Source organism: Leguminivora glycinivorella, chromosome 15, assembly GCF_023078275.1.
Source record: "Leguminivora glycinivorella isolate SPB_JAAS2020 chromosome 15, LegGlyc_1.1, whole genome shotgun sequence".
NCBI classification, from domain to species: Eukaryota; Metazoa; Arthropoda; class Insecta; order Lepidoptera; family Tortricidae; genus Leguminivora; species Leguminivora glycinivorella.
Window position 1 is genome coordinate 1,030,773 of NC_062985.1, and position 12,351 is coordinate 1,043,123.

General features: G+C 37.8%; 1 protein-coding gene across 1 annotated transcript in view; it reads right to left on the minus strand.

Annotated features, from left to right (window-relative positions):
• Window positions 1-4,354: 4,354 nt before the first annotated feature.
• The window catches only part of LOC125234148 (AP-3 complex subunit beta-2), a 52,058-nt gene continuing 44,061 nt past the window's right edge, over window positions 4,355-12,351 (minus strand). The window contains exons 22-25 of the mRNA XM_048140349.1: window positions 12,172-12,310; window positions 11,040-11,149; window positions 7,085-7,188; window positions 4,355-4,644 (exon numbers count right to left, since the gene is read on the minus strand). Of these exons, the coding sequence (XP_047996306.1) occupies window positions 4,497-4,644; window positions 7,085-7,188; window positions 11,040-11,149; window positions 12,172-12,310 (501 nt within the window). The 3' untranslated portion in view covers window positions 4,355-4,496. The remainder of the gene's footprint in view (window positions 4,645-7,084; window positions 7,189-11,039; window positions 11,150-12,171; window positions 12,311-12,351) is intronic.

The window sequence follows — 12,351 nt, forward strand, 5'->3', positions numbered from 1 at the left end:
CTGTGTATTGTGATATGATTCTAAACTGTGTACAGGCTAGGAAAAATGTATGTATGTATATACAAATATAAAGACAGCTAGAAGTGGCAGCTGACGTTTATGAGGTTTCATTATAATGTTAAAATCTGTTGCTGCCTTGCGGTGGATTAACGATCAAATGTTGGATTAACAAATGTATGCGGCTATAACACTGTCTTAGAATGATATTTAAAAGTACAGAATATAGCTATACACTGGTCAAAAAGAGAAATAAAAAAACAAAGTGTGATGTAAAGCTGCATTTTTGGTATGTTATTTGGGGTCCTTGGGGGAATGTAGGACTATATTTTGCAAGCAAAAAAATGGTGTGCTAACTTCGTAATTAAAAAAAAAAGTAAAAAAATCAGACTTTTTTTGGTTTTTGCCGTTTTATTAAAAAACTATGCATTTATGGTCGAAAGTTGCTGTATAATATTGAAAGCGCATTAAATTCCAAACAGTTTGACATCTTTTTTATCAATATCCGTCAAATATTTTTTGAGATATGAAGCGTCAAAAAAAGAGCATTTTTCCCCTTTCTATGAAAATATTCGTTTTGCTAATATTTTGAGACAGATATCAGCAAAACAACTCAGGCTATTACATAAATTGTAAAATAAAAATGTAGAAAATTTCACTAGCTTTCATTTAAGACCAAAAGAGTGCCAGTTATTTCAAAAAATAGGATTATTTCATAAGTCTAGTATAACTGGATCAGAAATAATCGGTGGATGGTAATGGCCAAATGGGATAGTTTACATATATTTACAGGAGGCGTAGCGGAGAACGAATTATTATTATTTGGGGGCTGTTCAAGTATTACTTAGGGCCACTTGCACCGACGAAAATGGAGGGTTAACCCGAGGGTTAACCCACCATTTTATATGGAATGTGACAGATGACAGCCCACTAACCCTGAGTTAAGTGGTTGGTGCAAGTGGGCCTTAGACACATATTTGCGTATAACAAATCAACATTTATTTAGTAAGTTAAGTTTACGGTCAGAAAGACCTCAGGATCGCCGCTTGGCGGAAAAAAATATTTACGAGTAGAAAACCCTCATTAATTGAATCAGATTGTTCCGAAATTGTTCTTGTACGGACTGGTTTTTAAAGCATATCACTGAGGGTCAATAACATCGATGCAATCTCACGAGCGTTGTCGTGGACGTGCCCGAATCATAGTATTCTCCGTTTAACGAAATATCAGTACATAGTATGTGTTGTATTGCACGCGCAGGTCTCTCACCGCCGCGCAGGTGTAGTCGGACCATAACTCGACAGTATACACGCTTGTACAAAAACTGAGGAACAGCTGTCTTTTTACGCTGTCACTACATTTGGTGAATCTTCTAGCCAACATGTTTGCCCTTACTGCGGTGGCTCGCCTCTGCCTTTCTATGTCCTCCTGGTCTTTTAAACTGGACAACAAGATGTGGCCAAGATATTTGACTTCGTGTACTCTCCGCAATTGAACTCCATCAAGCAAAAGAGGTGGTACAGGTGTGGGCATATGTGCTTGTGCTGCCTCCATGAGCATAAATTCAGACTTGTCCGGATTGTATCTCATGTTATGCTGGCTGGCGTATCTCTCGCATTCTGCAAGTAACTTACGCATAGCTCCCACAGATGGTGCTAGTAGGACCATATCGTCTGCATAAGCGATGTGATTTATCTTTTGCCCATTGATGGAGCAGCCAACCTCGGTACTGGTCAAAGCCTGCGACAGCCCATCCATGTACACGCTGAAGAGAGCCGGAGACATACTGCCTCCTTGTCTCACGCCACAGTTTAGCCCGCTGGCTGTGGACAGAGTTGACTTCCATCTTACTACGTTCTTCTGCTGGGAATACCACTTCTCCAGTATCTTAATAATTGGCGTGGGCGCTTTCCGTTCCCGTAGTTTATTCCACAGCAATTGGTGGTCAAATACAACTCAAGTGGACTTTCTATCACTACAGGAGTTGTGCCATCAAGATGCAGAACCAGGACCCTCAAAAAGGAAAAAGTAAAATCTAACTAATTCTGTTTTATTTTTCTAATTTACTAAACTTCAAAATTTTATTGTATTTTATTTCTTCATTAGTAATAGTCAAATCGATGCAAAGTTAGCTTAGACAATTTTTTCAGATAAACGGATATCAAAGAAAGTAAGATCGAATAGATAGCACTTTCAACCTAAAACTTTTAGCGTAAACTATTTTACCTTAACCAATCTACCAGACTCTTGACTTCTCTATTTATAGATTTTTTTTTGTTCACCAAAGTAACTATTCGTCTTACTGACCTTTATTTGCACTAAAACTAAAGCAAAATAAATTTTATACAATGTTATATTGCAATATATATCATATCATGAAGTATTTTGCAGATATTTGTCTAAAAATATTGGCAAAATGCTACATTTTATAAATGCGTCAAAAATTAACCTTTTTTGACGCTTCATATCTCGAAAACTATTTGACGGACATTGATAAAAAAGATGTCAAACTGTTTGAAATTTAATGCGCTTTCAACATTACAAAGCAACTTTTGACCAAAAACGCATAGTTTTTTAATAAAAAAAATAAAAACCAAAAAAAGTCCGATTTTTTTACTTTTTTTTTTAATTACGAAGTTAGCACACTTTTTTTTTGCTTGCAAAATATAGTCTTACATTCCCCCAAGGACTCCAAATAACATACTAAAAATCCAGCTTTACATCACACTTTGTTTTTTTAGCCGATTTTCATGTAAGATTTGACCGGTGTACTATAATATTACATACACGGTGCGAGAACTTTCTGCGTATAAGAATTTAAGAAAAAAAATCTTACAACTATAATACGGTCGTTCTGTCTCGCACTGCCGAAGTTCATTAAATAATTCTAAAATACCGTAATCGATTCATTTAACTGAGGAGACAAAATGTAATTTATAAGGTATAAATAAAAGAAAAAATATGTTATACATAGTGATATATTTCGTTTTATAATATAGGTGATATCTTAATTCAAACATGTGTTTTACTTTTGTCATTTGTTATCTATGTGTATGATTACTTTCCATTTATAATAAGAAATATACAGATATTCGTATTTTACGGAAACGTTCGTATTGTCAAGCTAGTTCTTACAGTGTTAGCACAGTATAATAAAGAGTACTATCGTACAGTATGGCCACTCCCGCTCCCCGCTGAAAGTGCCGCCCACCCCCTCTCGGTTACCTCACAGTTACATACATACAATCACGCCTGTATCCCATAAAGGGGTAAGCAGAGCACATGAAACTACTAAAGTTTCAGTGCCACTCTTGGCAAATAAGGGGTTGAAAGAAAACGAAACTGTGACATTGCAGTGACAGGTTGCCAGCCTCTCGCCTACGCCACAATTTCCCACAGTCGCCTTCTATGACACCCACGGGAAGAAAGGGGGTGGTGAAATTCTTAACCCGTCACCACACAGGTTTCACCTCACAGTTGCCTGTCAAAAACGCGAACAGTCGGCCATTTCACTCGTACAATCATAGTACGCGTTCACCTACACGAGCTTAGACTGTGTGCTAGGAACGCGCCTCTTTCATATAGGTATTTGTGTTAGTACGTCTTGTACTGAGACTGCCTGAAATAGCATGACACATTCGTACGTTCTCGTAAAAAATACGAAGAAAAATCATTTCGCCCTGTATCTGTAACTGGATATGAAGTATGTTAGGGTAGGTATTCATGGTCATCAAATCGAATCGAGTCGAGTGACATCTTCGCTATTCGAGTTTGAGCTAGAACAGTTACAATTGTCGCAAAAATAGTATTGGCGATGAAGACGTATTTATTTTATAAATAAAATAGATTCAATGACTGACTTGTGGATTAAAATAAACAATTTGAAATTGAAGATATATGCTTAATACAGTTTGTCAAGCCATTACCGTCACTAGAAAAAAGCAACAATGAAGGCGTGAATATTTATCGTCCCATAGAAAATTCGAATTTCGCGCCGTTTTCTAGTGGCTAACTTGTTTGACCGATTATACTTACGTATATACCCCCTTATTCATAAATGTTCACTAAAGTTATCAAGCCGATAAAGTTTGTTTGTCCCTTTCTATCACACCAATACGTTGGAAAGGGACAAACGAACTTTATTGGCTTGATAACTTTAGCAAAGAGGATCGAGTATTATAGAGAGTTACTGTCAAAGTAAAATGTGTAATCACAGTGCATAGACTGCCATCTCTCGACACAGGCTTAAAACTTTTGAACCTCAGTTTTGACAATTTTGTCCATATTATTAGCTTATGTGTTAAAATGTCAATTACATATTAATATTAGCGCCATCTAGCCGAGCGTCCCCCAAAAGTGTATCGCCATCTAGGTCACCGTACCTTTTTCTGTATGGTTTTGAGGTACATTTTTTTCTTAGGCTTTAGCTGTCTATACGGAGTTACATGTCTTTGACTTTAGTAAACGTTTATGAATAAGGAGGATAACATTTAATTGATCTACGCGTTGAAAGCCTGAGCCACCTGATTGGCTAAGAGAGAGGCGATGGCCATATTTGGACAGTTTGCAGTTACTCGGGTTGAGTCAGAGTCGATCTTCACTGAGAGTAACACCAGGTCTTGAGATGACATCATGCGGCCAGCAAATCTGAGGAAAGATGGGTAAAAGTTCAAAATGTTATAAAGATTTTTTTTACACTTAATATTATAGTAAGTAGTAGGAAGTTCGAAACGAGTGGCGATAAATTAAAACACGAGTTACGAATTTCCTTTTCGCACGTGTATCGTACGACGTTTTTCAGTACAGATAAGCCTCCGAAGTTTCGACCTGACATATAATGAACCACTTCTCGCACTAGTGCGTAAAAAAAACACCATCTGTACTGAAAAAGTAATTTAATAACAAATATCTTCCTGTAACAATTGCTTTAAGTTTCATTATAAAAAAAAAAACTGGTATAATAGATGTGGGTGCTAAGACAGCCAAACTTAAATGGGATTGGGCAGGGCACGTTTGCCGGATGCACAAGTAGGCCTAGCACATGATGGCCGCGGGAGTATGTCGCCGCGAGATAGATGCCACGTCTTCTTCTAACTGTATTAATGACATAAGGACGGGTAGTCTATCTCGCGGCGACGTACTCCCGCGGCCATCATGTGCTAGGCCTACAGGAACGGTGGGCCAAAGTAACGACTGAGTGGTTACCGCAAATTAGCCGGGGCAGAGGACGACCAAAGAAGAGATGGCGGGACGACCTCGACGTATTTTGCAGCGACTGGCAAGAGCGGGCATCAAACCGTGAGGACTGGAGAAAGGAAGGGGAGGCCTAGCTTTGCCCAGCAGTGGACACCATATATTTATTTATTTATTTATTTAATCTTTATTGCACAAAGAAAATACAATTGTACACAAGGCGGACTTAATGCTATAAGGCATTCTCTACCAGTCAACCTTCGGGCAAAACAGAGAAATTGTAGGCGGTGCAACATTAAATTATATTAAGAACAAAATAGTTAAGTTATTTGCACAATATTATTAAGCTAACCTATATGTAATATATAAAAGAATAAACATACTTACACAGAGATAATAATATACATACATACAATATATTTAAATACATAAAAAAATACATGCATACATATGACATCAGATGAAACTTACAAAAATGAAATACTAAGGTTTTGTCATTCTACCAGCAAAGTACTTAATCAGGGATTTTTTAAATGCAAATCTATTCGGACATTGTCTAAGTTTGACTGGGAGACTATTCCAAAGACGAGACACCTGAACGGAGAAAGAATTGGACATAAAACCTGTTCGGTGAGATGGTATTGACAAGGAAAGGTTGCCAGAAGAGCGCAGTTGGCGAATCCGAGAAACACCGTAGTAGTTGAAGAAGGATTTAAGATATTCTGGAGATTGAGGATCGTTAATGATAGAAAAGAGCGTGCAGAGCATGCGAATGTTGCGACGTACACGTATAGGGAACCAGCCAAGTTTAACACGGAAAGATACATGGTCGTATTTACGAAGACAGAAAATGAAACGAATGCAGTTGTTAAGTAAACGATCTAACTTGTTCAAGAGCTCTACAGTTAAGTCGGGATAACACACATCGCCGTAGTCAATTATGGGTAGAATCAATGTCCGCACTAACAGTATTTTTGTTTTGATGGGTAAGAAGTGCTTAAGTCTATTAAGGGCATGTAGTGATCCAGTAACTTTACGGCATATTTCAGCTACCTAGGCTAATAAAAAGTCTCAATATTGTATGTAAAATATCAAAGTGGTTTTTGTCAAAAGCCGCGACAAACGAAACATTTGAAGGCCACATATCTAATCAGGAACGGTAAAGTTTATTTTATTCTCTAGGGTTAAAAGCGAACAGTTTTATTTTTTAATTTGGGTTAGGTTCAACTGTAAATTCTTCCAGGTCATCTACCTCAATAGTCAGTTTTTAGAGTTTAAAAGGACTGTTGCCATGCCCTAACAGGGTACCATGTACCTGCCTTATAATATTTGAATACCATCCTATGTAAAATGAACAAGGTTGCAATAATAGTTATTTGTTATACAAGGGGGCAAAGTTGTATTTTAACGCCGAGTGTGGAATTGAAAGACGAGCAAGTGAAAGGATTCTATAGTTGAACCGCGAGCGAAGCGAGTGGTTCGAGAATAGAATCCTGAACTTGCGAGTTTTTTAACACACGAGAAGTAAAATACATTTGCACCCGAGTGTAACACAAAACTTTTCCCCTCACTATAGCGAGGAAACTACAACGCAAAAATTGCGTTTATCACTGCTTCCAGTAATTCCACAGGTGGTAAATCATCTTTATAACTAGATTCACCTACTTTTATCAATTTTAAAGCAGCCAATTTGACTTTATTCAAGGTCAAATTACTTCTAGTGTATAAAATGCGTTTTTACCCGCTGGTATTAAAGGACAATACGTTCCGAGCAAGTGAGGGGAAAATAATGATATGATATCTAAAAGGATAAAAGTAACCTACAAGCAAATGAGACAATTACCTTATCAAAATCTACCTTAATTCAGTAGTAAAGAATGCCACATCCCCTTACCTGAGGAATTCCCCTTCCACCGTAATGGCCGCCAGGTTCGCCGTTTCGAAGACTCGCTTGCAGATCGCCGCTTCATCTTCCAACTTTACCGCTTTCTTGTCACACTAAAATGATAATGTAGAGGTAATGTAAAGAAGATCGATATACATACATATGTTTCCTTCGTATTTTTCAGGAAACGTTCGTATTTGTCATGCTAGTTCAGTCAATGTCAGTACATCTCGTACTGAGACTGACTGAAATAGCATGACACGTTCGTATGTTTCCGTAACAATACGAAGGCAAATCTTTTCGCACTGCATCTGTAGGGAGTTACTGTCAAAATAAAATGTGCAGTCTGAGTGTAATTATAGACCAGGGGCCCGTTTCTCGAAAGGTACAAGCCTTGTATTACAAGTGCGCGTACTGTCAAATCGTATGGGTTGTCATGGAAACACACTTGTAATACAAGGCTTGTACCTTTCGAGAAACGGGCCACTGGGGCCCGTTTCTCGAAAGGTACAAGCCTTGTATTGCAAGTGCGCGAACTGTCAAATCGTATGGGTTGTCATGGAAACGCCCTTGTAATACAAGGCTTGTACCTTTCGAGAAACGGGCCAGGCCCCAATTTCATATAGGTGACAGGTGCGACAATTGTCACAAAATATTACATATGTAGAATTATTGGTTTCACCACGCTGACAGGTGCGACAATTGTAGAATACAATTGTCATGCCTAACCATAGGGACAAATGTATCAAATTATTAATAGTAGTTGACTCAAATGGCAATAAGTAAGTAAATTTATTTAATGGATATTTTTATGTTTATTCGCTGACTATAAATATAAATGCCTTTATTAACTTCGATAAAACTTATTTAAAACTATTCATTACCTAAATCCTCTGCCACCATTATATAATTTTCTTCGGTAACATTATTTATGTGTATCAAGTAGGCATTGGTTATGTGTTAGTATTTTGCTTCAAAAACAATATTGCAGTATGGATATAATAAGAAAGATGACTATCTTAAAATTGATTTCCGACCGCAAATTCGTGTTATTTGATAACAAATTAACATGCGCAATGAAAGTTAATACTTAAATATAAAGGAATAGCTCAACGTTTGATTGAAACGGGTGTATGACAAAGAAATAGAAATATCTAAGATATATACCTAACTTGGCACTATACTAAGTATTTAATAAGTTTGAATTATTAATTATTAAGATATATAAAATTTATTTCTTATAAACGTGAATAAAACAAGAAAAAGTAAAAACATTGACCATTACTACAATAAAAATATACAAATAAAACAAATTAAAACTAATCTAAACTAATAGTTAAAAATGCTTAACTAAACTAAAAATATTTAAATTTGGAATTTGGTGTACCTAAATACGAAGGTAACTCGTTCATTTAAAAACGCTCAAATTAATTTGAGGGTATTTGTTTAAAATGATATTAATGATAGCTATTTAGGTACATAGGTATTTAGTATTTTTTATGATACATAAGTTTAAAAACACAATTTAGTATAATAATACATATAACGCAGAGAAATCTCAAATATATACCTAAGTACTAATAATGTTACGAGGGGCCAATAGCGTTTACTAACAGCAACACTCTTAACTAATCATCGGTAGGCTTTATGCCCTTGTAATAAGGTAGTAACATTGCTGCCGATGGTACAATGATAAAAATAAATTGAGATATCCGTTTGCTACAAATTTAATTTCATATTTACGTAGCATTATTGAAACTTATATCGACGGTGAAGTAACAGGAACTCCTAACTAAGTACGAAAACCTAAGTATATAGGTAGGAATTACTGTCACTAATAGTGTCACTATACTACTCGCATGGGCAGCCATTTTGAACAACGCGTATGTCAACCACAAATTACTACAACTGTCACACAATTCGACACATCTTAATCCTCCTGTCGAGATTCACCGACAATTCTACAAATATGTCGCCTAGAAATAATAATTATTGTTTCACAACATCATTGTAATACATACAATTGTAGCAAAATGCCTGTCATGTTTGTAAGCAATTCTATATAAAATATTTTATAAAATTGTAATTTGTCACCTGTCATCGACAATTGTCGCTCGACATATGTCACTGACAATTGTAGCCTTTTTGAAACAGGGGCCAGGTCGTCACCTCTCGACACTGGCTTAAAACTTTTAAACCTCAGTTTTGACAAATCGGCCCATATTCTGAATTTACACCTGCAAGTTATTCCTGCAAAGTCCATGCAACTATGGGTAAGAGTGACTGGCAAATATCTGCGTCTCTTTCTTGCATATAGCTTTGTTCCATATATTGAAGGTGTAAATTCAGCTTTAGCTTGATGAGTGTACACGTTAAAACATTTTCTAAGACAATAAGCGTCTATTAGTCCATTAAGTTTGCTTCCATACTAATATTATAAATGGGAAAGTGTGTGTCTGTTTCTTTGTCCATCTTTCACGGCAAAACGGACCGACGAATTGAAGTGATTTTTTAAGAGGAGATAGTTGAAGGGATGGAGAGTAACATAGGCCACTTTTTAACCGTCGCCTCATCTCTCAAGAAGGACGGTTATCAAGTCGTCTGTATGTTTTTTTTTTTTTTTATGTTTGTTCCTCGATATCTCCGTCGTTACTGGACCGATTTTGAAATTTTTTTTTGATTGAATGTATATGCATACAGATTGGTCCCATTTTTCTCAGAACCCAGTTCTGATGATGGGATCCTGGAGAAATCGAGGGAACTCCTCAAATCTGAAAGGCATACATATGGTGATTTTTGTGTTTTTAAAGGAACAGCATGCATTTAGGTACGGAACAGTGACATTTGGTGCAGTGGAACTGCTGATGATGGCCAGAACGGAACTCTTCAAATCTGAACGGCACGCTTATAGTGACTTTGGTATTTTTATAAGAACAGCATGCACTTACGTCCAGAACAGTGACATTTGGTGCAGTGGAACTGCTGATGATAGTCAGAACCGAACTCCTCAAATCTGAACGGCACGCTTATAGTGACTTTGCCATTTTTATAAGAACAGCGTGCGCTTACGTCTAGAACAGTGACATTTGGTATAGTGTAACTGCTGATGATTGTCAGAACCGAACTCCTCAAATCTGAACGGCACGCTTATAGTGACTTTGGTATTTTTATAAGAACAGCATGCACTTTCGTCCAGAACAGTGACATTTGGTGCAGTGGAACTGCTGATGATGGCCAGAACCAAACTCCTCAAATCTGAACGGCACGCTTATAGTGACTTTGCCATTTTTATAAGAACAGCGTGCGCTTACGTCTAGAACAGTGACATTTGGTACAGTGGAATTGCTGATGATGGTCAGAACTGAACTCCTCAAATCTGAACGGCACGCTTATAGTGACTTTGGTATTTTTATAAGAACAGCATGCACTTACGTCCAGAACAGTGACATTTGGTGCAGTGGAACTGCTGATGATAGTCAGAACCGAACTCCTCAAATCTGAACGGCACACTCATAGTGACTTTGGTATTTTTGTAAGAAAAGCATGCATTTAAGTTCAGAACAGTGACATTTATTTAGTTATGTTTGTTAAGCATAATATTGAGTTTTCAAGTCAAAGTTTGTCAAGCTTCGATTTCTTATAATATAATCGGATTCATGAGGAATTGAGGAAACTCCTCAAACCTTAACGTTATACGTATATTCATTTGTGTTGCCATCTAATAATTAAAGCATTAAAAGCAGTTTTAAAAAATACTTACACATTTCTACATAATCCAACATTCGTAAGTAACTTTCACCAGAACCCGAAAGGCGACGGTTTTTTTTTCTTAAAAATTATTGTGTTTCTAATCCCCCACTTCGCTAAAATGGGGGGGGTGGAAGTTTGTATGGAGCATTCCGCAATTTTCGAATTTACCGTGAAAAAATTAAGCGCCTCCAAGGAGTCCTACATTCATCTTTACCTCTGTCATGCCACGCAGTCTCTTCTGTTCCGTATCCCACCGTGCTTCTGACATCGTGACTGCTCGCATCAGTTCGCCGACAGGTGGCGTTATCAACACCGACACTTCGCCTGTAAACAAATAGAATTGCGTCAGCCTTATTGAAAAAAAAAAAAACGAAATCTAAATTACGAAAATCATGTACATATCCTTGATGAAGCTCACGAAATTCCACGAAGACTGATTGATAAATATCCTAAATGATCAGCACAGCAAATGCACAAACGCTTACGATAATATAATCGGTTGCAAGCTTCCCTTGTCAGCTATGTCACAGTATAATAAAGAGTACTATCGTACAGTATGGCCACTCCCGCTCCCCGCTGAAAGTGCCACCCACCCCCTCTCGGTTACCTCACAGTTACCGCCTGTCAAAAACGCGAACAGTCGACCTGTCATATGTCACTCATACAAGCATGGTACGCGTTCACCTACACGAGCTTAGAATGTGTGCTAGGAACGCGCCTCTTTCATATTTTTGATCGCCAGTGTCCGAGGTGTGGCTATGTGGCAATGTCGCTCTCGCATAGGTCTCTTTAGTCATCAAAAGCGATGTCTCTCGGAAATTGCACCATAAATCGTCTGAAATAGACGCTAAGCTAATTACTGTTAGCTATCTCTATCGATCTTCCGTATTGGCGCGACAGAGTCAGACTGCGTTTTAATCGGCGTCTAGCGTCAACAATTGTCATTTCGGCTAGAAAATAATTTGTAGTCGAACATCTAGCGTCGGGTCAACCGTATGGCAAAGCCTGACGCCGCGTCGGCGCGACGCTACGCTCGCGAGACACTAGATGTTGGGGCGCCCTTACCTAAAGAAGATAGTACGCTGAACTCAACATGTACACCTGTCTAACGTTCTCAGTTATTCTAAGGTTAGCTGGAAGAGATCCCTTAAAGGGATAAGCTCGCCTTTGTACATAACCGTTATAATTATTCTCTGTACATGTAATTTGTTCTCTACAATAAAATGTTTACAGTAGTAAACTACTACTACTACGTTGGATGTAACGGAAAGCTGAACGCGAGGCCTGTTACACTCGCAAATTGTTGGATGAAAATACTAGGTATTATGTATGTAGGTTATACTTACCTAGTGAAGAGATAACTGTGAACTCAACAGGCTGTATGGAGTCTTGGAAGTCTACTCCGAGAGTGGTGCTGGCGGACGCGCCGGGAGCGAGGCCGGCTATGCTCGCGAAGTCGTGGATGGAACGGGACCCTGTTAATGTCTGTGAACAAAGGAGCCTGGATTTAAGTGACCAAGTCGTAA